The following is a 23,480-nucleotide window of genomic DNA, read 5'->3' on the forward strand; positions in this document are numbered from 1 at the left end:
TCGATAGAAAAAGAAGATGAAGCTCACTTCCAAAGTTGTCGATCCCGCCTAACCCAATCATAACTCCGGGCTGATCACAGAAAACTCCGACCCCCACCACTTGAGCGTCATATCAACAACATGGGGAAAATGCCAAAGAACACGACTCGTTCGAAGAAGGTGAGGCTTTGTTATCACTGGCGCGACCGTACTACGGCGCTATACAAAATTTGAGCGCTGACTGGGATTAGGGTGGGAAATGGCAGCAGCAAAAAAGTCGAGTCGCCATTGAATCAGGCGAGTCGGGCGTCTTTTTGACATGCGACATGGGCAGAGAAGGAAAATGCCTAAGAGAAGCAATGGACGTTTTTTCACAAGTAAGAGGAACAACTATGGTCGAGATCAGTCTCGCTGACGCTCAATCTAGGCTATTGAAGGTGAAGAGAAGCCGACAGAAGAAGGGTCGGACTCAGACGACGAAGACATTGAGGCCCAGATCCGCAGGGAGCTGGAAGGCTTACAGCCAAGCAAAGACAAACCTCGTCAATTTCAGGGTGTTCAGATGGAGCTACCATGTGGTACGTCTGGCAACGCTCCAAAAACGCCATTCGCTTATGCGCTCGGTTCTGAACATGTGAATGCTAACCCCATGAAGTGGTCTGGATGCGTCTTGATCCCTCGATAGACCCAGTGCAGCTCGTTCACCGTCTGTGTCTCGAAGCAGAGGCCAATCCGGAGACGAAGAAGAGCCGATATATTAAGCGCATGCATCCAATCACGTCCGTGCGGAAGACTTTGAGCGTTGACCTAGAAGCTTTCGCGAAGGAGATACTCAAGCCTCATTTTCACTCCGGTGGGCCTCCAAAGACGGTGAGTTCAAGCCCGTTCGGTCGGAGATCTACTGATCTGGGAAAACATCCGATGACGCATCTCGCCGTGAGGGGAAATGGCGTTTGGGCAGTGCTGACTTGTCATCTATTTAGTACGCTATTCGGCCAACTGTGCGTGGCAACCACAAGCTCAATCGCGATATTATCATCAAAACCGTGGCGGATGTTGTTGGCCCTGAGCATCCAGTGAACTTGAAGAATTATGATCTTATCATTCTCGTTGATGTGGTCCAGGTCAGTGCTGAGAAATCCTTCCCATTGAGTACTGCTAGGACCTATCAGGGGTTTGACTAACTCGTAACAGAACGTAGTTGGCATGAGCGTGGTAGGGGGAGATTACGATAGGCTGAAACGCTTCAACCTGGCCGAGATCTACGACCCAACCCCGAAAGCAGGAGAAGCCAAGGCTACTGAAACCCCTAAGACCACTGAGGCTAAGGCTTAGGCTGACCAAACGACCATATACCCTTTTGAGGTGTCCCAGGCTTTATGGCCATTGGTTGTAGCTATCTCAATCAAGAATCATGATGCAAAGGACTTCGTCAGTGACGCCAGGATCCAAGTGTGTGCAATTAAGATGCCTAGAGTTCAACTAGAACTGCCACCAAGTTCATGCAGCCACAAGCCGTCCCGCGCGGGGCATTGCCATGTCTACCAGGGACGCAATGAAATCAAAGGAAAGTATTATAGCCGAAGAGTTTTGAATCTGAAACGACTTGGGAGCTGGGAGCTACCTGCGGATCCAAGGGGCCCGAGCACGTTAGGAGTACGAGGCCGAATGACTTGCATTTAGGGAATCCTCGCGCATATACTCCGTACCGTGTAGAACATAGGAGCCTAGAGTATATGAAGACACCTCAAGCGATGTATTGTAACGGATAGGGCATAGGCAGAGTATACAACACTAAATACATCCAAAGACAAGTAAGGAACTTATCGAAAAAAAGAAAAAAGAAAGAATTAACGAAGAACAAATGGAAGTTTCTCAAAGTTCTCTGATCCCGGCGATCCACCACGGGGACATTCGGCAAGGCGCAGTTGTGATTGGGCGGGTGGCGGTGCTCGGATAGCCGCTTTTCTAAGACGGGGATGGTTAGGCGAGTCGGGCTTCGCTTCATTTCCATATCGCTTGCATAGTGCCTCTGAGCGAAACAGATTCTCTAGATTAGGCTCCGCTGCTGGCGTTTGAACCTCGGATGTGCTTGACTCTTGACAAGCGAAAGCCCGTATCTCGCATGGGTAAACCTAGTAAACTTATGGCGCTGGTAATAGGTCCGTGGCTACTTTGCTTCAGCAGAATGTTACGTGCGCGATGCAACCATGGCGGTCCGATGATCCCAGACAGGATATCCAGACGATCTTTCCTATGGATCTTCTGGTCTTTGTATTGTTCTGGAAGCCTGAACCGAGATTTATGACGCTTAACCCAGTGCCTGGCATATCAACACATCTCCTCGGGGGCAGACCGCTCCCTTTCATTTTATGAGACTTCACAGATTCGCTTATACATAATTTTGTTCTCCCCTGTCTGTCGATCTCGGTCAATTTCCCCTATGACCCTAATAAGAACAGTTCAAGATGCAACAGCTTGACTTGAAAACATGGTCTGCGATGCCATCCCTCGGGGGAACGGACAGCCGTATGGGCACTTTTCGGCAATCCCGTGTCACCGAAGAAGATGAACACCATAGACTGGATGCTGTACTCTCGCTGCTCTTCCCTTCTGCGGTTAGCGTGCAACATTCGCATCCTATTCTAGGTCATGTTCACACGTTACGGCTCCTGGCACTGTCAAACGGGGCTCGTTTGTTGCTAAAAGGCTCCCCATCATCAAGAACGGCTCTTCTCCGACGTGAAAGATCATTTCTCGAAACCGAGGCCCAATTCCTTGCCCTGCTTGGTCAGAGTGGAAACCCTTGTATCCCCCAGCTCTACCATTATGACCCCCACGGCAGAGTGTGGGGATCTCCATATATGATTCGACAGTATATGAAAGGCAGGACTTTGCTCGAGATGGAGAGCGAGCTCACTCCCGAGAAACGGGATGATGTTGACCGCCACTTGGGTTTCTTGTCGAGCACGATCGGTCAAAATGCTGCACCCGGGTTTGGGTCTCTGCAGCAAGTGGCATACGGGGCTGGAAGGCCCTCCTGGAGAGAGGCCTTTTGTACCCTCTTCGAAGGCATCCTTCGCGATGCCGAGGACACGTTTATTCATCTTCCCTATGTAGAGATTCGGAACGAACTAAGTCGCCTGGCACCTGCTCTCGAATTTGTCACCTTACCACGTTTGGTGGTCGTCGACTTCGGTCAGCCCTCCCATGTATTGTTGAACGAGGAGTCTGAGCAGGTATCTGGAATTGTGGGCTTTAGCAGTGCCCTCTGGGGTGACGTGTTGATGGCAGAGATCTTTGCAAACCCATCACCGGCGGTTTTGCAAGGGGCAGGAATGTCACCGTTTCGAACAAGGGAGGAAAAAGTCCGGCTGGTCCTGTATGTTTCTGGAAATCCATCTCACTCAAGACAATCGTGCTAACTTTCGTGTTATCATTAGGTATGCATGTTATCGGCTGGTCTCCCAGATCACTCTCCAATTTCATCGAAGCCGAGATGAGACGAGCGAATTCGACGCGCGGAGACGATTGACAACCACCATTGCGGAGATGGCGAGACTTGAATAGGTGTAATGTGGCAACTGCTTTGACTGGTTCTTCGCATGTTCGTCGCGATACCCTTGGAAATTGAGATATAGATTGTTGTTCTCAAGCGATTTGTTTCAGCTGGGCCCATATATAGTTTTGCATGGAATCCGGAGTTTTGTCGTCCCCAAATGTATAGAAATATGATCAAATAAAGCATCCCGAGTCAGTCCAATTGCCATATAAGTTACATGTATAACAATGAGAACAGAACAAAGGGAAGTAGCCGGAGTGTCGGAGCTCATAGGGCGGAGCGGGGCAGATCCGTGTTTAGCTTCTGCATGGCGTCAGCTGTCCGTCCCTCTCCACACTTTTTGACTTCTTCCTTCTGATAACCTGCCACTCCAGCTCGCAGGATACTCCCACACATGGCTCAGTTCTTGCGAGGCAAGCAAGCCGGTATCCAGAAGGACCTGTCTGAGGGGTTGTCCCCAGATTTGTTCCTCCTGGACGACGTACGTCTTGGCATCCCAGGCATCCTCTTTTTTTACTGACACCGCAATTTGCAGTTCGCTCGGTGTGGTGTGAACTCACAGATCAGTGCTATCGCATACGATCCTGTTCAATCGCTCCTCGCCATTGGTACCAGTGATACCCAGTTCGGAAGCGGGCAGATCTATGTCTTTGGGCAACGGCGGGTGTCGGTGGTCTTTGAATTCCCGCGCAAGGCGTCCGCGCGGTTTCTCCAATTCTGCGCTAGCAAGCTCGTGAGCCTTGACTCCAAGAATGAAATCAGCGTTTATTCTTTGGAGACTGGGCGCATGGTCGTGTCCTATGCGCCCCCAGGCCAAGCGACGGCCTTGTTAACGGACCCAAGCTTGGACTATGCGTTTATCGGCTTGTCGAATGGTTTGTTTACTGCCAGTGATCAATAGAGCCGCAATGACTGACCTCGGAACAGGTGACATTATTGCATACGATCTGGACCGAGAATCAATGACACCTTTCAAAATCCCGAACTTGTGGTTGGAACGCAACCCTCGCGCGCGGTTCTCCCCGGTTGTATCGTTGGCATTTTCCACACGAGACATCGGCAAGATCCTAGTGGGATACCCGGAGGGAGCGGTAACATTCACATTCAAGCAGAATATTGCGCAAAAGTTCTTTGTCTACGAGATCCCTCCTAGGGCCCCGGGTGGAGATTCAATGCCGTCTAGCGACGTGCGCAGACCGAAGTTGACCAACGCGATTTGGCACCCGAATGGTATCTTCATTCTCACAGTCCATGAGGATTCAAGTTTGGTACTGTGGGATACGAAGGACGGCCGCAAACTTCACGCTCGAACGGTCCAAACACCCAATGTTGACAACCCTGATGCTGCCAGACCTGGTTCGCCGGGAGAGGTTCCTGGGCCCAGGGAGCCGATAACAAAGGTAGCTTGGTGTGCCAAAGAAAACCCGGATGATACTGGCCTGTTGGTGGCTGGTGGTCGGCCAGTTGGTGAGCAGAGCAAAGGTCTCGTTTTCTTGGACATGGGCCCAACTCCCAACTATCAGACCTCTTCATGGCAGATTCTATCTAGCTACTTTGAGCGCCCACGGCGAGAGATGAAGCTTGCTGTTCCACCAGGGGCTAAAGTTGTCGAATTTTGTCTTATTCCTCGAGCATCGCCTTACTTTAATGGTGCTCAAGATCCGATCGCGCTTCTTGCTGTGCTGTCCTCGGGCGAACTTGTTACCCTGAGTTTCCCCAGTGGACACGCAATTACCCCAACCAACATGCTTCACCCCTTCCTTACTCTCGTTCATCCGTTTGTGAATAAAGCAGTGCTTACTCCCGTCGACCGATCTGTGTGGCTCGGTCTGAAAGAACGTCGCTTGCAGGGCCCTAAATTCGCAATGGGCGGTGCGGAAGCAAAGAACCCTCTCAAGCGCTTTGAAAACCGCAATGTCGTTTCGACGGCTCATGCAGACGGTACCGTTCGTGTTTGGGATTGTGGACATGACGACGAAATTGAAAACGGCGATGTAATTCAAGTTGATCTTGCCCGGGCTATCGGCCGAGTTAACAACATCGAAGTGACAGAAATGTCTCTTGCGAGCGGAACGGGCGAGATGTCTATTGGTCTCAAGACCGGAGAGCTTGCTATCTTCCGATGGGGCAATAACCCCTCATATGGCCATGAAGAACCCCCTGGTGCCAACCAGGGGCCCGGGAGGTTGACTCCGATCACCCAGCGGACAGACCCAGGCCTTAAGACAGGACTACTTCCTCTTACTATGTTGGATATGCAACAGGGTTCAGTGACCGCACTGAAGCATGGCCAAGTAGGATTCGTGGCCGCCGGTTTCGAAGGTGGTGGCCTAGTGATCATTGACCTGCGAGGCCCAGCAGTTATTCACACGGCGCATCTGTCCGATTTCATCAAAGCACCGAAGCGGAGCAGCTTCGTCCGCAAGAGCCGTGGCTCGGAGGATATCCATCCTGAATGGCCCACTAATATTGAGTTTGGTGTGATGACCCTGGAAGGTGAAGGTAAAGACCAAACTAAATCATTTTGTTCAAGCTAAGTGCTAATCGCAATATAGACTACTCCAGCATATGCTGCTTTGTCGGCACGAGCCGAGGTAATGTGGCAACCTTCAAGATTCTTCCCAGCTCCAATGGCACCTACACAGCTGCTTTCGCTGGAGCATCAGCGGTTGATGACAAAGTGATCAACATCAATCCCATTGATGCAGACTCAGGCGGTCTTGCTTTGGCTACACCAAGTGTGGTTGGCAGTTTGAGAAGCGGCACCAAGGTCAATGGCGTTGTAATTGCTGTGACTACCGGTGGCTGCCGAATCTTCAAGCCCCCGACATCGAAGGGTGCCCATAAAGCATGGGAAGACTATATTTGTGACTCGGCAGCGGTCGTCAAAACTGAGGGACGGGGCTACAGCTTGGTAGGCCTATTTGGTGATGGGAATGCCCGCGCATTTTCAATTCCTGGCCTCCGAGATATTGGATGCACCAAGTTCAGTCATATTGCGGACATGAGACGTCTTTCAGAAGCATGCATTACCCCAACTGGAAATATCATGACATGGGTTGGTCCTTCGGAACTCGGTCTGTTTAATGTCTGGGGAGCTGGAAACAAACTGTACGTATTTCCAATGGGTTTACCAGATGATATGCTAATACCCATCGCAGACACCCCTCAAAAGACCGTCTTTACAACCCTGAGGCTGTTCTCCCTCAGCGTCCTACCATTACCAACATCCAATGGATCTCCGGGACACAATATGTCTCCCCAGCGGACATGGATATATTGAGTAAGTGACCCCCGTCAAAGAACGCTTACAACACCTAACATCAACACCAGTCGGCGGCCCAGACCGACCACCGTCGAAGCGAATGATCGAACAAATGAAGCACGAAGACCAAGAACGCCGACAAGCCCTAAGAGAAGGACGCGCCGCACCGCCACCCGAACAGAGCGGCAGTCAAGAAGGCTATTGGTCTTACATGTCCCGTCAAGTCCAAGAACGCACAGAGCGACTAGGGATTGTCGGAGACAGTATGGACAGGCTCGAGGAGAACAGCAGCAACTTCGCTAGCGACGTTGGCAAATACGTACAGTCACAAAAGAGGAAGGCTGTCTTTGGCGGTAAGTCGATCTCTGATGGGGCGCGCGGGCCCGAGTGCTCACCCCCTTGCATGATCGATGCTGACCGGTCTTCTTGTAGCACTTGGTTCGAAGTTTGGACTTTAGTTTGTCCTCCTTCTGGGTTCAATGGTTTGATTAGTATGCATACAGTATGGATATGTTTTGTTTGTTTCTTGTTTTTCTACCGCCCAAGGGTGGTTGGGTCAATATTCCTGGGATGTGATAGATCACTTTTTCACAATTTTAACCTGGGTTTACATGGTGCATTTCTTGTTGCTGTATACTCAGTCCCGAGCTAGCCCGAGCTGGGTGCTGTGCTCTACAGTAGTACAACACGGACCCTAGATGATATAAAGCCGTAAGTACTCCGTATTCGTCTCTTCAATTTCGGGCCAATGTGATCAAGAACCTGCAAATATGTTATTGAAGGTATGTGAAAGGGGGATTGCCTAACAATGTCTAAAAGGCCACTAAGTGAGACAGCTTCCACTAGTTCTACGTTGCTACGGAAGGGGATAGATAGTAGCTAGTCTAGGGCTCCATTTTGGCGAATAGCTCGGCGTATAGAATGGCAGTCCGAACATTCTCCATGTTGATCTAGAATCCATCGTACACTTTTATGACTTCATTTGGCAGGTCGGAGGGATTCATTGTTGCCACCTGGTAGGCTTGCAGGGTGAATGCATCGTAAGAGGCATGGAATGGGAGGGATGCATTACAATGAATGGTCGACTCGTCGCAATTCCTTCAATTTTACAGGTATCAGAGCAAAGGAATTTGAATGTCTGATCGGCACTCGCTTGAAGTTCAGAAATATGTAAATTCTAGTTCATAGACTATAATCAATTCCCATTTTTCGAGAAGTATGGGGGAGAATCAGTCCTTGGGTCGTAAACGTTGCGTTCTGGCTGTCGTCAAAGAGCATTTAAAAATAAGAAGAAAATAAAAGAAATGCGTGTTCGAATCATCGGCACACCATGATCTAGTGCGCCATAACCTCAGGCTGATGGGCCGGATGAGCAGCCTTCTGCTCGGAGTCATCGCCCATCTCAACATCCTCATCGCCATCACCACCCTCCTCTTCATCGAGGTCATCCTCATCGTCATCACTCTCAGCTTCCAGATCCTCACTCTCAGCATCGGAGGCCTCTTCCTCTTCATCCTCCTTGCCAGCAGGGGCGTCAGCGCCTTCCATCTCGTGGTCCTCGCCCTCAGCGGGCTTGTTCGACTCTTCGAGTTCCTTGAGGAGAGCAGCCTCGAGTTCACGCTCCTCAGCACCGTAGGTACCACTATCGTCGGCCTGGCCATCGGCCTCAGGCTGGTCAGGCGGGTACTCAGCGGGGGCAGAATCCTCGGTATCCCTAGAAACCACGTCAATTAATGCCCTATAAACAAAACAAAACAAAAAATAAAAAATAAAATAAAACAAGGAGTCATACCATTTGATAGCAAAGCGAGTCACACGGGGCTTCTCAGCGAGGACATTGCGGCGAATTCGCTCGATAATGGGCTTCGAAGGCGGGTCGGTTGCTAGCTCTTCGTTGTCGTACTCGTTGTTAACGTAGTAACCAACGCGAACGAACTCTCTGCCATCGTAGCTGCAAGTGAGGAGGATGACAGTGACGCCCAACATCTCCGAACTGGGGATGCGATTGACATCAGGCGCATCGGCTTCGAAGATGAATTTGTTCACTCCGACCGGGATGGGACCGACGAGGAGGGAGTCGAGTTCTTGGTCATACTCGGAGCTGTTGAAGTCAGAATCTGGTGGATTGACCGAGGATAAGTAGGGTGGACTTACGAAGTGGCGGAACCGACGTAGGTGAGCTTCCATTCGAGATCTAAGCAGGGGTGTGTTAGAATATTTGACCTCGAAAGAGGAGAGTCACTTTTTACTCACCTTTCTGGAGCTGTTCCAAGCACTCGAAGGTGATTTCGAATCGATAAGAGTCGGTGAAGGCGGCCGGGTTGTTGAGGATTTTCACCCCGAGAAGGGAGACGACGGACATTGTGATAAGATATGTGTATGTACGTAGTTGGGAGAGGATGAGAAGATTGGGAAGAAGTGAAAGGTATAGACAAGGGGGAGGAAGATGTCAAATAAGAATTATAAAGGAAGAGAAATAAGAAGGGAAACAAACACAGAGGTCCACAGGAATGCAAAGGGAGTTAACTCTCGACGGCCCCTCTCAATGCGAGGAGCCCACGATCGACGCGCCTTCGCGTCCCTCGCATCGCGCTCACCGCCCGCACGTGACTCACTACCGGGGCAACCTCAACTCTTCCCTTCTTGCGGCTGAGCTTCTCCAGTGGCTGTGTCGCAAAGCCTCCGGAGTCTTGGTCCTCATTTGATTTGACCTCACTTCGCGCCTTGACCTTTGCAACTTCTAACTTCTAACTTCTCCAGCTTCTCTTTTCGCAATCGCCCGTCATGGACGATGAAGCCGAAGCCGCTTTTTTCCAAGCTCAGCAGTCCGAGACCATGACCGACTCGGCCCCCGCCGAGCTGCAGGAGGGCGATAACTCTGATTCAGATGATTACGACCCGTCGCAGACATTAGGAGATGACTACCCAACTGCCGTACCCGACCATATGCAGGCTCACGATGCCCCCACTGACGCAACTCCCACGGATGATAACACCCCCAATCCCACCGATGCTACAGACATGGACGCTAGCCAGACAGGCGACGCTCTTGATCCTTCCCAGAACCCCTCACGTGATGAGTCTCAGACGTCAACGCCCGTTCCACCATCCGGTGACGCGGCCGAACCCCAGACCACAACGACCGGGGGATTTGAGGTTGACAATGATGAGGATGACAAGGGTGATGCGGACTATGAGCCACCAGCTGTACTTGGAGATGAGAACGCAAATGATATGACTGTGACCATGTCTGAAGATCCCAGTTCAGGAAATGCAATTCAAAACACTTCCCCGGATGTATCATCGCAAGCTGCGCAAGGTCCTATCAGTGGGCCAGATCTCAATAGTTCTTATTCTCCTGCTCATGTCCCTAATATTGATCCTTCTTCTGTTTTTGGCCAATCTCACTGGACTGCGCAGGACGTGCAGGCTACAAACATGCAGACCAGTACTGATCCTACCCCTGTACCTGACTCTCCCTCTGCCAAGGGTCGTCTTCCCCATGACCGTGTGGGGATCCTGCAAGACCGAATTGAAGAGGATCCCCGAGGTGATATTCCCGCGTGGTTGGAGTTAATTGCCGAGCACAGGAGCCGCAACAGACTGGACAGTGCCCGTGAGACCTACGAACACTTTTTGAAGGTTTTCCCCATGGCGGTAAGCTTGAGTTTCCCTTCCTTAAGGTGCAATGTTGCTAATATCATACCAGGCTGATCAATGGGTGGCGTATGCTGTCATGGAATCCGAACTTAATGAACTCTTCCGCCTGGAGCAACTTTTCAATCGGACGCTTCTGACAATCCCCAGCGTCAATCTCTGGTCTGTTTATCTGGACTACGTCCGTCGCCGTAATCCTTTGACTACGGATACCTCTGGACAGGCGCGCGCCGTCATCTCATCGGCTTACGACCTGGCTATTCAATACGTTGGTATGGACAAGGACTGCGGAAACATCTGGACAGACTACATCGAGTTTATTCGTTCGGGGCCCGGTACCGTCGGTGGATCTGGGTGGCAGGATCAGCAAAAGATGGATATTTTGCGGAAAGCTTACCAGCGAGCCATTGCCGTCCCAACGCAGGCCGTCAATACTCTCTGGAAGGAGTATGATCAATTCGAGATGGGTTTGAACAAGCTTACGGTAAGCCACTCCTCCTCACAGTTCAACTAGCCTTTACTAACTGTCACCACCAGGGTCGGAGATACTTGCAAGAGCAGTCGCCATCCTACATGACAGCGCGCAGCTCACACATCGAGTTGCAGAATATCACCCGCGACTTGGTCCGTACTTCGCTTCCTCGGTTGCCCCCAGTCCCAGGCTCTGAAGGCGACTTTGAGTTCTCGACGCAGGCCGAGATCTGGAAGCGTTGGATAGCATGGGAGAAAGAGGACCCATTGGTACTCAAGGAGGACGATCTTCCTGCTTTCAAAGCACGCGTGGTCTACGTCTACAAGCAAGCACTCATGGCATTGAGCTTCTTGCCCGAAATTTGGTTCGACGCAGCCGAGTTTTGTTTTTCGAACGAGATGGAAACCGAAGGCATCGATTTCTTGAAACAGGGCATCGATGCAAATCCAGAAAGCTGTCTGCTAACCTTCAAGCGCGCGGACCGCTTGGAAATGGTGACTGACGCCGATCAAGACCCCGCCAAACGAGCAGCCAAGGTCCGGGAGCCTTACGACAAGCTTCTTGACACGCTCTATGAATTGATCAACAAGGCCCGCACTCGGGAATCCCAAGATGTCGCTCGCATCGAAGAGTCATTTGCCCCACAGAATGCCGAGAGCCATACTCAGAACGGGAACGAGGAGGAAGACGACCCGGAAACAAAGGAAAGAGAAGCAGCCAAGACAGCTCAGATTGAGGCTGTTCGCAAAGCCCATTCCATCCAGATCAATATTCTCTCCAAGACTGTCTCCTTCGCATGGATCTCACTCATGCGTTCTATTCGTCGCATCCAGGGCAAAGGCAAGCCTGGAGAATTGGCTGGCTCTCGGCAAGTCTTTGCGGAAGCCCGAAAGCGTGGTCGGATCACCAGCGATGTTTATATCGCCAGTGCTCTCATGGAGTACCATTGCTACAAGGATCCCGCTGCTACAAAAATCTTTGAGAGAGGTGCAAAGCTGTTCCCCGAGGATGAGAACTTCGCGCTCGAGTACTTGAAGCATCTTCTCGACATCAACGATGTTACCAGTAAGTTAATCCCCGCACCATTCTAAGAGAAATTGCTAACCGACGCCTAAGATGCCCGCGCCGTTTTTGAAACAACCGTGAGGAAACTGACATCGGTTCCTGAGAATGTTCACAAGGCCAAGCCTATCTTTTCCTTCCTGCACGGGTATGAATCCCGCTACGGCGATCTCACTCAAGTGGTCAACTTGGAGAAACGTATGCGCGAGCTATACCCCGAGGATCCTGCCTTGGAACAGTTCGCCCATCGTTACTCTATCCCCTCCTTTGATCCCACCGCCGTGCGTCTCATTCTGTCGCCATCTCAGACCCGGCCTAGGACCACTGTTCCCGGTGGCACCTTGGACTTCCACGAGTCTCCTATGCCACGGTACTTGGAGCCCTCTCTTAATTCCCCAAAGAGACCGTACCCCGTCGACGATTTCGATGATGACTCAAACCGCCCACGAAAGTTCATTCGCGCCGAGTCCCCAATGAGGAGCGCCCAAGCTCGGCGCCTCGACCAAAGCAAGCGAGTGCAGCAGTTGAACGGCCAAAACACTTCATACAAGGCCCAAGGCTCTCCAGCCCCTCTGCCTCGTGAGGTAGTGAACTTGCTGAGCATCATGCCTCCCGCATCTTCATACAATATTTCCCGGCTTTCTGCTGACAAGATGATTGATCTTCTTCGTCGCATTGATCTCCCTAGCAACATCGCCCAGCTTCAAATCCCGCAAAATCCCCGCGGGCCTGGTCAAACCCCGAATGGAGGCATGAATTACAATGGTAGTCTATCCGTCCTCTGATTGTTTCCAAACAGATTTGCTAACATGGCCGTAGGTTCCTACCGTTGAGTTCCCGGCTACCATTTTCCGTCCCGTACGGGGACCGCCATAATTTCCATTTCTGTGTACAATCTCTCGATACCTGCTCTGCAATATCTTCCATTTCCAGGCGCTCAAAATATCCCGATTGTCTTTGACATTGATGACCCAGCCCCTGTTTTTGATGGGCATTTCATGAAATATGGTCAGGGCTCACACGGTTGTTTGGGGCCCCCATTGCATCTTCCATCGGCGTCGATCTATCTGGCATTCTTTCGAATAGGGCTCCCTTTCTCAACATTTACTTGCTGGTTGGGGTTTACCCCGTTTCTTTATTGTACAATCTCGAAGCAATGCAGATAATTTCCCAGTTTAATTTCCGTTTCCGTAACATATTAGGCACTTCGTATCTGATGCTTGGCAAGAGTACAAGCTTTCCATGAGTAACTAGTAGCTCTGATCATTCACTGTAGTGGTAAACGAGACAATGTTCTTCAATTGGCTTCGCACTGAGAGAATTACCTCTATACTTGGCGTAGTTAGTCCCAAGGATAGCCCCCAGACAAGCGTTGGGCCTGCGGAAATTTTCACTGAACACCCTTTAACGACTGTACGTTCCGTCTAGCCAGACAATAAGCATCACTATTCATAGCTAGAGGTGCGGAGACTGCATGAAGTGGGTCAGTGTGTGACTTTACACAGATGGTTCGCAGAGTCTGGTGGCATGGGCACGGTAAGCGGATGTTCGGCTATAATCCGAAATCTCGTAAATGCCCAAGTGGAATCTTTGACTTACCAAAGTCATGTTGAAAACGTCTGAGAAGAAGTATTGAAACTCGACCTTGCAGTTATCTTATATACCTATCGACATATTATTCACTCGTACTTTTACTATTGAACACTATTCAAACTATGCCTGGGCATATTGTTTACTGCTCTATCAATAAGGATGTTAATACAATGGGCTGTTAAATGAATACATAGTAGGCTAAGAATAAAGATACAATGGCCTAGTAAATAAGCACACAATATACCAGTAAATGAATACAATATACCGGATTCATGGGTCAATTAATTGATTGATTCGGAGTGAAGCAGAGCTCTATCATAAATAACTACACATAGCAGCATTAGCCTCTGATCAGTCTGAGTAATCAGTGAGCGATCAGTGAGCACCTAATCACAATCACTGAGCGCTCATTGAGCGCTTATTAGACCTCCGGCTTTATACCCCTTTCTTAGCAATGTTGAATACACTTGCTGTACGAAAGTATCCGACAAAGAGCGATATCACACAGGCTTTAGCAACAAAAGAACCGGAAATCATGGTAGAATTACTGAGACAATCGCTTGCGCGACTGCCGCCGGAGATCCGAATCACGATTGACATATTCACGAACGTTGGAGAGGGTCACTGATGTCAATATTATCAGAATTATTTCGATATTCCCGCCATTCAGCGAGAGATCAGCCGCGTTACTCGGGCTGGACCCGAGAGTGTCCTGTATGGTGTCTGGAACATCATCCTTACATGGCAATTCCCCGTCCAACAGGGCTATGTGACACGCCCCCAAGACCGTCATACCAGCCAAGCGGGGCAGTTGGGGTTTTCAGATTTGCATACGTACCAGTATCCGTCTGCACAACAGCGAGCCAACAAATTTCTGATTGTGCAATGCAAGAGGACTGGTCTGGAAACGCGAGCCTCTACCTGGGACGAAGGTGTGCAACAACTCGATCAATATCTTTCTGCAACCCACTAGAAGTTCTAAAGTCCACGATTGAGGTTATCAGATCTGACGCCAGAGTTTTTGTTCCCCACTTTCGTTCAGGCGAACTTGTCTCGGAACGCCTTTCTGGAAAATATGAACACAAAGAGAAGGGGAAATGCGCCGAATCCATGGCAATGTACCGGGAAAACGCAAGCCGACATTGACTAGAGCCACAAGTGGGGAAGGAGAGTCAAATGAGAACGTAAGTCTGCTCACGCTAGGGCGAGGCTGTGGCTTAAGCCCCAGGCGAAAATGCAAATCAGCATATCCTAAAGTTCTGAGGTACCGAAGAAGTAGAAGATAGTCACATGAGCCAAAGTTAAGCAAGTGATCTGATAATTCTCTGATCTGATAATTCTGTGATCTGATAATTTTTGATCATCTGATAAGATCCATGGATCCGAAGAACAATGGAATTCAATCTTCTACAGTACACATAGCATGTTACTGTCTTACTGTCTTCAGAGCCCGAGTACAGGGTCGCCGATTTCGGGTGGATTCCCTGGTATCTGGCCAAGGCAAGAGTGCCCTTGGCGCGGAAAGTGGTTGTATTCTCTACCGGGGTAGCCGAAAAACGTGCTTGTGCGCCGATTAGGCATAACTTATAGGCATGCGTCAATGTTTGTCTGCAGTCAGTCTACAATAGCCGTCTACAATTCTATCTGCATCTGAGCACCGACTCTTTGGAGCCGATGTACATAAATTTACAAACAATGTATAGAGAAAAGTCTGCCGCCCGCCAAAGTAATTTGCTTAGCCAAAGTTTACCGACAGCCAGACTTGGCGATGGGGATCCGTTCGCTGCTGTAGTCCAATCAGCCATCTGGACCTTTCGAGCTGAACTTATCTGATCCGGTTCCTCGGTCCCTTTTAAGGACTACCGGGCTATACTGGGTTTAGTGCCGAATTAATTAGGGAGCTGGAAGTAAATTTCAACACTTGGTCCCATGTAGAAATAGTGGTCCCACCCTCTTTCTTTCTTCTTACACACACACACACTCTCTCTCTCTCTCTCTCTCTCTTCTGTTCCTCCACGACCACCCTTATAATGGGTGTCATCAACCTGACTCGTGGTCGGAGGGACCATACCGTTGTCGAGGACCTGCGTCCCACCCAGGAGGCCGAGACCAAGAATGAGGCCAATGTCGAACAAAACAGGGTCGATAGTGACCTGAGCAACCTGGCTCGTGCGGAGAAGGAGATTCAGGAACACCCTGATGAAATTACTGCCGGTGCTGCCGCCGGTGTGCGCAAAGCCGAGGCTGTTGCTCTCGTCTGGGGCAAGAAGGCTGTTTATGCGACCTATGCCTGGTGAGTACGCAAAGCCCTAGACCTCTACATGTCATCTTAACATCGTCATCTATAGGATCTGGGTCTGCTTCTTCATGCTAGCATTGCACTCTGCCATTGGCAACAACGTTCTTTACTATGCCTACTCCAACTTCAAGAATGCCTCGCAAGTCAGTACTGCCAGCATCCTGGCGAGCATCGTCGGTGGAGTGCTCAAGCTCCCCGTTGGAAAGATCTTGACTCTGTGGGGACGCGCTGAGGCTTTGGTGATCTTCACTGCTGTGTACCTTCTCGGTATTATCATTCTCGCATCTTGCAACAATGCCAACAGCTACGCTGCCGGCTACGTTCTGTATTGGGTTGGATATGATGCGATCTACGTCATTCTGGACATCTTCATCGCTGATACCTCGGGCATGCGCAACCGTGCATTCGCCTTTGCCTTTGCCTCCACCCCATTCATCTGCACCGCGTTCACTGGTTCGTTGGCCGCTGCCAGTTTCCTGAAGACCGCCAACTGGCGCTGGGCCTACGGCGCCTTTGCCATTATCCAGCCGTTTGTGTTCCTGCCTCTGGCAGGTGTCTTTAAGTATTATGAGATCAAGGCTCGCAAGATGGGCGTACTGCAGCGTCCCTCAAGTGGCCGGACTATCATGCAGTCGATTGTGCACTACATACACGAGTTCGACATTATTGGAGCTCTCATCCTTATGGCGGCCTTCATCCTCTTTCTCCTGCCGTTCAGCTTGGCCAACTACGGCCGCGCCCAGTACAGGGAAGCCGCTTTCATTGCCCCCTTGGTCATTGGTTTCTGTCTATTCTTCGTCTTTGCTGCTTGGGAGAAGTGGTTCGCTCGCACTCACTTTATTCCTTACCAGCTCTTCAGAGACCGCACCGTCTTTGGTGCCTGCGCTCTGTCGGCTATTCTCTACTTCAGCTTCTACTCGTGGGATCTGTACTACTATTACTTCGTCATGGTGGTGTACAACCTCGACGTGACCATGACTGGCTACATGACTTCCATCTACACCGTCGGCTCCTGCTTCTGGTCGCCGATCTTTGGTCTCTGGATCCGCTATGTCAAGGAGTTCAAGTACACCTGTCTCTTCTTCGCTCTGCCCTTGATGACCCTGGGAGCCGGCCTTATGATTCACTTCCGTGGTTCCGATGGCGACATTGGATATGTGATCATGTGCCAGATCTTCATTTCTTTCGCCGGTGGTATGATGGTCATTGGTGAACAAATGGCCGTCATGTGCGCCTCCGATCGCGAGGGCATCCCCATGATGATTTCCCTGGTCTCTCTGTTCTCGAACTTGGGAGGTGCTATCGGCTACGCCGTCGCCGCTGCCATCTATGCCAATACCTTCCCCCAGGCACTGCGGGATGCCCTGCCTGAGAGTGCCAAGCACCAGGCGTCGACCATCTTTAGCGGTGGATACCTTGTCCAGATGAACTACATTCCAGGTACAGAGATCCGCGAGGCTATCAACTACGCTTATGGCTACAATCAGAAGTATGGATGTATTTCCGCGACCGCCGTTCTCGTGCTTGCGATCCCTGCTATCGGTATGTGGAAAAACTACCGTGTTGACAAGGAGCAAAACAAGGGTACTGTGCTCTAGGTATAGACATGTGTTCCTTTTTGCTTGCAATGTTTATGGTTATGCTTGGGCCTGGGCTTTTGGCTATGTACAAATGTGGCATTTGATATGTCAACCGGGGATGATTACGACTCGAAAATAATACTCACGATTTGGATTTCCGTCAATTAGTAGCGCATTAATTTCTCATGCATCTGAGGCTCACCAAATGCAATATATGTTCAAGACCTGACGTTATAATCTAAGAGGAAATTGGAAACTCCAAGAATAGCGTATGGACAAAGAAGATCTCGACGGAAACACCTTAAAGCAATGCAGAAGATGAATCAAAGAAGGGCCATTGAAAGTACGCGCTACCGACGCTAGTTCCCTCAGAGTGAAACTTGGGGAGATTTCAGGCCGGGGTGAAGACAGGGGATGTAAGTGCTCCAGGGCTGTAGGTAGTCGGAAAACATACAGTATCTGCAGACTCCACTCAAGCGGGGCCACGTGACGATCATCCATGTCAATGTTCAGTTAGATATCTTTCTCTGAGCATTCCAGTTCCATTCGCGGATTCGTGTTCGAGAAGGTCGACGCAAGGAGTGGTTTCTGTCGCTTCCGCTTGCTCATTCTGATCAACGAAAGGTTCTCGGCTGGTATCTGAAGATAAGCGGGCAACGTTGGCGACCTAATATCTTCTGTCTTGCAACTATCCCGACCTGTCACCCAGCCCCCTCGCGATCTCGGTCTGGTCTGCAATTTCGGGCGCGATAGTTTCGGGGACGCCGAAACATGTCAAATGTCAGCCGGATCGGACACTTGATTTTGCATCCCCTGGTTCCTGCTTTGACCATCGTCAAGATTCAATTTTGAATCCCGGCTGCTTGACTATTTCCTGATCGCATGATGTGTGGATGATCATATCTAAACGACCCCGACAAGACCTCCATCCGCACCCCCTCGGTGTCGCAGCCGAGACAGCAGGACAAACCACCCTGCAGAAGATTACGCGCCAGGGCTGGCTTTGGCCTTCACAATGGACGGACGACAGCAGTATATCCCAGGGCCCCCGCCTTCATCCCAAACACATCCCATGAACCTACCTCCGCCTCCGCCTCGCCAAGTTGTACCGCCTCCTCCCCCCGGACCGCCTCCGGGGTCGACATATACCCCAGCGACAGCGTACGGAGTTCCTACAGGGTGGCAGCAGCAGCAAAACTGGGGCAGACAGGCGCTGACCCCAGGCTTCCCACCACCCCCGCCCCCTCCACTTGCTGGCCCTGCACAAAACCACCATCTAGCGTATGGCCGCCCACCGGCTCCGTTATCGATAATCCCGCCGCGCCCTCCCAATGAGTCCCAACCGTTGACGTCCGCCACCTACATACCCGGCAACGACACAATTGGAGTCGGCATCCCGGGGCTCTTTGACACTCATGGAAGAGCTCAATATGACCCGTATTCGCACTCCGCCACGGCCGAAAGACAACGGTTGGGTATGAACCAACCGCATGAGCTTATCAACACACAAGCTCCATACAAACTAGACCCTAGCCTCCCCCAAACTCCCGGGGCTCGCACTGCTCCCCAATCTTTCGGTCTTCACGGTAACATTCACGAACTGACATCCAACGACAGCTCCCAGCCCCAGGCTGGTGAGATTGTCAAGTCGTCAAGCCATCGCCACAACCCGAGCGGTGCGTCGTTGGGCGGTTTGTCGCACAGCGAGGCTGCGATTCAGTGGCCGCTGGAGCGAGTGCTCATTTGGCTCGCTAGAAACGGTTTCTCCAATGACTGGCAGGAAACTTTCAAGTCTTTGGAACTCCAAGGAGCCGACTTCCTCGAGCTTGGCCACGGCTCTGGCGGCCGAGGCAACCTGGGCAAAATGCATCAGGTGGTTTATCCTCAGTTGGCCAAAGAGTGTGGCCGAAATGGTACAAAATGGGATCCTGGCCGTGAACGAGACGAAGGCAAGCGCATGCGCAAACTGATTCGTCAAATTCACGATGGCTCGCAAGATACGGTTTCTACGCCTTTGCAGCCGACACAGCCGAATGCTTTCCCTGATAGTAGTTTAGGGTGCTTTTCTAATCATTTCCCCGAACCGCGTTCTGCTGGTCCCATCGCTGGTACTAACGATGTGAGCCCGGAACATCTCACTGCGCTGCAAGCCGCCAATCAGAACCAAAAGCTGGCTGGACAGCGTTCGGTAACGATGCCGGTTCCTACTGCTCACGATTCGCCGAGATATGACTCTCCCGCACGCGAGTCTCCAACCTGGCTGCGATCTGACTATTCGCGCAATGCCCTGGCTGGAATCGGCGAGCATCGACGCCAGAGCCCTTCGATTGGTAGTGAAAGTGGTACAATCCATGGTGGTACCCTTCGACCCCATGAGGGTAGCCCGAAAAGTGGTAGTCCAGCCTTGCCACATGTGACACCCGCTTATACGCAACATCCAACATCATCTACTGGGGACTTATCCCTGAAATATGACCACTCTCGGGGGAACAGCACCGACTCCATTCCAGGTGTTGGGAGGGGCTCCACGTCCCGGTACTATGGCAGACAAGGCCAAGAAGGCGCGCGCCCCTCTCCACAAGATGCCTATTCTCGCCAATGGAGTGGAGATACCCCTTCTTCGTATAGAGACCACAGTAAAGGCTTCTTGGGTTTCCTCAAGAAGAAAACAAGACCCAATGACTCCAGTCACCCATCTCCTGAGCAGCAGCAAGACGACTCATCGCCAACTACCAGTCCAGAGACTCGTCCTTATGGGGCTTACCTCCCCTACTCAAAGCCTGGGTATAACTCTAGTGATTTGTCCGTTGGCGAGCGTCCAACTACGGGTACAACAAAGACCAAAAAATGGGCTTTTGTGACCGTGGATGGATTGAACTTCCGCCTGGTTGATATCTCCGACATGGAATCAGTTGAGAACCTCCGCGCTGAGATCTGTCGAAACATGGCAATCTCTGACTGGACCAGTGCTCAGATTTTCCTCACAGAGCCTGGCCAGACTGAGCACGAGAATCCTTTGAGCGATGCGAATCTCACGCACTCACGCCGCAGCAAGTCGGACCAATATGGTTCCCTCAAGCTGTTTGTGCGGGGACCTATTCATCCTCCTACTACTCCTCGGGTCGATGGCCTGGGTGTTTCGTTCGCCGACAAGCAGAGCTTGTCTCCAACCGCAACGCACCACCAGGTTCACAGGAAGCCACTAGACGAAGACGCCCTGAATCGCATTTCACCGCACCATGCTATGCCAAGCTCTCCATCCTTTGCCTCTCGGCAGACCACGATCAAAGCTCCAGTGAAGACCTCTCCTGCGGAAACCACTCCAGGTCCGAACCAGGGACTAGATTCTGAGAAAGCCGATCTACTCGCCCGCCATGAGGAACATCTTCGTGAAGTTGAACGAAAACAAAAGCAATATTTCCTCTCCAAGGCGCCGCTGTCTCAACAAAAGGCCAATGCCTATGGTGATACTGGCTACAGGCGTAACGAAGTCATTGATTTCGACAGTCCTCGCATTTCGCCTTACGATGAAAAGAAGGGAGAGTCGCTTGTGCCACTTCGCAAGCCGCCAATGGCACCGGTTGAATCCAACACCCTCACTAAGGTCAACTCCCTCAGTAGAAGACCTAGCGAGGTTAGCTATCTCAGCAGAAGGCCTAGTGAGCGCCCTCGAACCCGGCCAGATGTCCAAACACACGGCCTTGGGGCTGCAATTGCCAGTGTTGGCCGTATTACAAGTGCCATTGGCACTCCATTGCCTTCGGTGGCTCCATCTTCGCCTACCAATGGGGATAGCGTAGGCTCAGAGTCGGATCGGCCTGGGACACTTGACTCTGCTGGAACAGTGTCAAGCAAAACAACTTTGGGTGGGTACCACGCCCTTGATTCTTGTTTCTTTGTTAACCATCCATTAGACTCGCGACCCTCTTCCTCGAGGAATTCTCAGCCCGAAGTATCGTTCGCCAATCAACCGTCTGAAAAGTCTGATATTGACGGTCCATCGAGGCCTACATTGCAATCCCGCAAGTCCTTTGGACCGGAGTTCGACTTTGAAGAAAATCAAGTGTCCTTCCAGCGAACTCCCCAGCCAGAAGATGATTCGGACGACGATTCAGACGATGGTCTTTTCCAAGTCCGACCTTCAAGAACCCAGGAGGAACAGGAAACGGAACCAGAGCCTGACAGAAAGTCAGAGAGGCCGTCTCTCACATTAAAAACTGGAGACCGGCTCAGCAAGGGACTATCTGTTCGTTTCAAGTCTCCCAGCACGGCCGGTCCCAGTTCTGGAGATGCATCGGATGGCAGGGAACCGTTCTCTGCCACCCCTTACGAACCCGTGTCGCCTGAAGATGACAGGCTGCCTCGTCGGGATTCTTTTGCCCGAGATGTCTGGGCTAGCAGACCTGCTGTCGAAGGCGTTATTGACAAGCTTGACGACTTCTTCCCTGACGTTGATCTTGATGCTCCTTATTTGGATGAGCCTCCATCACCCACCCCCAAGGTCACTAATGCTGAGCATGATGCAAGTTTCAACGAAAAGAAGGAAACCCCGCAGCCTATACCGCATCCCACTCCCCTTTCTAACAATCCCTATGGATCTGATGCAGCTACCGTCAGACCACCGGACGCTAGTATTGTTGCTCGGCGCAATATCGCACGTGGTGGTGGCGGCGGTGGTCTGTCTCGTATGAAGTCTATTCGTCAAGTGGCCCAGGGAGCAAACCGAACGAAGAGTGTTAGCGCTGCTGGTCCTCAAAAGTCAGGTGATCTTCTACGCCGGAAGAGCACAAAGATGTTCGGCGCCAAGATCATGCAAATCAGGCCTCGACCTGGTAGTCGGATCAGCCAGCTCGATCCCATTCCGCAGAACAGTAACCAAGTCGCATCGAATGCTGGTTCTGTTCCTCAGCGACAGCCCACTTTCCGTATCATCCGCGGTCAACTTATCGGCAAGGGCACCTACGGCCGAGTATACCTAGGCATGAACGCGGACAATGGTGAAGTTTTGGCGGTGAAATTGGTCGAGATCAATCCCCGCATTGCGGGGACAGACAAAGACAAAGTCAAGGAAATGGTCGCTGCATTGGATCAGGAAATCGACACCATGCAGCACCTTGAACATCCCAACATCGTGCAATATCTCGGTTGCGAGCGTGGCGAATTCTCCATCTCTATCTACCTAGAGTATATTTCTGGTGGATCCATTGGAAGTTGTCTTCGCAAACACGGCAAGTTCGAGGAGAGTGTTGTGAAATCGCTCACGCAGCAAACACTAAGTGGTTTGGCTTACCTGCACGACAAGGGAATCCTCCACCGAGACCTGAAAGCAGACAATATCCTCTTGGATCTCGATGGAACCTGCAAGATTTCTGATTTCGGTATTTCCAAGAAAACAGATGATATCTACGGCAACGACTCGACAAACTCAATGCAGGGTTCTGTCTTCTGGATGGCTCCCGAAGTCATCCAGTCCCAAGGCCAGGGATACAGTGCCAAGGTCGATATCTGGTCTCTTGGCTGTGTGGTATTGGAGATGTTCGCTGGCCGAAGACCGTGGAGCAAGGAGGAGGCCATCGGTGCCATCTTCAAGCTCGGAAGTCTGAGTCAGGCTCCTCCTATTCCAGAGGATGTGTCTCTGAACATTAGTCCGGCGGCTCTTGCGTTCATGTATGACTGCTTTACAATGTATGTCCAACTCCTTCTACCCTTCGCTGCTGTCGATCATAGCTAACGTTTTATCCAGCGACTCGGCTGAACGTCCTACTGCCGGAACTCTGCTCACACGCCACCCCTTCTGTGAATCCGATCCAAACTATAACTTCCTGGACACGGCGTTGTACGCTAAGATTCGCGTCTGAGGTGTTTATTCTTTTCTTTCTCCTTAGCGTGAGCCGGGCTTTTTCGATTGGTTTTTGAGTCTTGGATTTCGTCCTTTCTTTGGATCGTACATACCCCATCCCTGTCTTTTAGTTTTGAAGCGATACTAGATGGTTTCTGGGGCTTCCCAGTCA

At 51.1% G+C, this 23,480-nt stretch overlaps 8 protein-coding genes across 8 annotated transcripts, besides 2 other annotated features; 7 read left to right on the forward strand and 1 right to left on the reverse strand.

Moving 5' to 3' along the window:
- Window positions 1–120: 120 nt before the first annotated feature.
- Window positions 121–1,314, forward strand: PENARI_c008G06545 (THUMP domain-containing protein; the record flags this gene model as incomplete). Its single annotated transcript, XM_022631486.1, has 6 exons — window positions 121–159; window positions 231–356; window positions 407–557; window positions 635–849; window positions 963–1,103; window positions 1,174–1,314. The coding sequence occupies 6 exons, from the start codon at window positions 121–123 to the stop codon at window positions 1,312–1,314; spliced, it is 813 nt and encodes a 270-aa protein (XP_022488877.1).
- A 1,133-nt stretch (window positions 1,315–2,447) lies between these two features.
- Window positions 2,448–3,549, forward strand: PENARI_c008G01093 (phosphotransferase family protein; the record flags this gene model as incomplete). The annotated part of the gene is made up of 2 exons (XM_022631303.1): window positions 2,448–3,361; window positions 3,423–3,549. The coding sequence occupies 2 exons, from the start codon at window positions 2,448–2,450 to the stop codon at window positions 3,547–3,549; spliced, it is 1,041 nt and encodes a 346-aa protein (XP_022488676.1).
- Window positions 3,550–3,935: 386 nt separating this feature from the next.
- Window positions 3,936–7,264, forward strand: PENARI_c008G00903 (uncharacterized protein; the record flags this gene model as incomplete). Its single annotated transcript, XM_022631295.1, has 7 exons — window positions 3,936–4,022; window positions 4,077–4,416; window positions 4,469–6,043; window positions 6,097–6,652; window positions 6,703–6,824; window positions 6,875–7,159; window positions 7,239–7,264. The coding sequence occupies 7 exons, from the start codon at window positions 3,936–3,938 to the stop codon at window positions 7,262–7,264; spliced, it is 2,991 nt and encodes a 996-aa protein (XP_022488569.1).
- Window positions 7,265–8,141: 877 nt separating this feature from the next.
- On the reverse strand, window positions 8,142–9,168 carry asf1 (nucleosome assembly factor ASF1; the record flags this gene model as incomplete). The annotated part of the gene is made up of 4 exons (XM_022631373.1): window positions 8,142–8,520; window positions 8,599–8,907; window positions 8,961–9,000; window positions 9,060–9,168. 4 exons carry the CDS (start codon window positions 9,166–9,168, stop codon window positions 8,142–8,144), a joined length of 837 nt encoding a protein of 278 aa, XP_022488751.1.
- Window positions 9,169–9,590: 422 nt separating this feature from the next.
- On the forward strand, window positions 9,591–12,782 carry rna14 (cleavage polyadenylation factor subunit RNA14; the record flags this gene model as incomplete). The annotated part of the gene is made up of 4 exons (XM_022631609.1): window positions 9,591–10,463; window positions 10,516–10,947; window positions 11,001–12,000; window positions 12,052–12,782. The coding sequence occupies 4 exons, from the start codon at window positions 9,591–9,593 to the stop codon at window positions 12,780–12,782; spliced, it is 3,036 nt and encodes a 1,011-aa protein (XP_022488456.1).
- Window positions 12,783–13,446: 664 nt separating this feature from the next.
- Window positions 13,447–13,452: a sequence feature (Short protein (PENARI_c008G05661, OGE53323.1) was converted to a misc_feature.).
- A 144-nt stretch (window positions 13,453–13,596) lies between these two features.
- Window positions 13,597–13,605: a sequence feature (Short protein (PENARI_c008G05661, OGE53323.1) was converted to a misc_feature.).
- Window positions 13,606–14,044: 439 nt separating this feature from the next.
- PENARI_c008G09887 (uncharacterized protein) lies at window positions 14,045–14,563 on the forward strand (the record flags this gene model as incomplete). Its single annotated transcript, XM_022631601.1, has 2 exons — window positions 14,045–14,128; window positions 14,234–14,563. 2 exons carry the CDS (start codon window positions 14,045–14,047, stop codon window positions 14,561–14,563), a joined length of 414 nt encoding a protein of 137 aa, XP_022488661.1.
- Window positions 14,564–15,620: 1,057 nt separating this feature from the next.
- On the forward strand, window positions 15,621–17,487 carry PENARI_c008G04681 (uncharacterized protein; the record flags this gene model as incomplete). The annotated part of the gene is made up of 2 exons (XM_022631426.1): window positions 15,621–15,883; window positions 15,939–17,487. 2 exons carry the CDS (start codon window positions 15,621–15,623, stop codon window positions 17,485–17,487), a joined length of 1,812 nt encoding a protein of 603 aa, XP_022488656.1.
- A 997-nt stretch (window positions 17,488–18,484) lies between these two features.
- Window positions 18,485–23,327, forward strand: bck1 (uncharacterized protein; the record flags this gene model as incomplete). The annotated part of the gene is made up of 2 exons (XM_022631683.1): window positions 18,485–23,154; window positions 23,213–23,327. 2 exons carry the CDS (start codon window positions 18,485–18,487, stop codon window positions 23,325–23,327), a joined length of 4,785 nt encoding a protein of 1,594 aa, XP_022488761.1.
- Window positions 23,328–23,480: the final 153 nt, after the last annotated feature.

The sequence above is a fragment of the Penicillium arizonense genome, assembly GCF_001773325.1.
Source record: "Penicillium arizonense strain CBS 141311 chromosome Unknown PENARI_contig008, whole genome shotgun sequence".
NCBI classification, from domain to species: Eukaryota; Fungi; Ascomycota; class Eurotiomycetes; order Eurotiales; family Aspergillaceae; genus Penicillium; species Penicillium arizonense.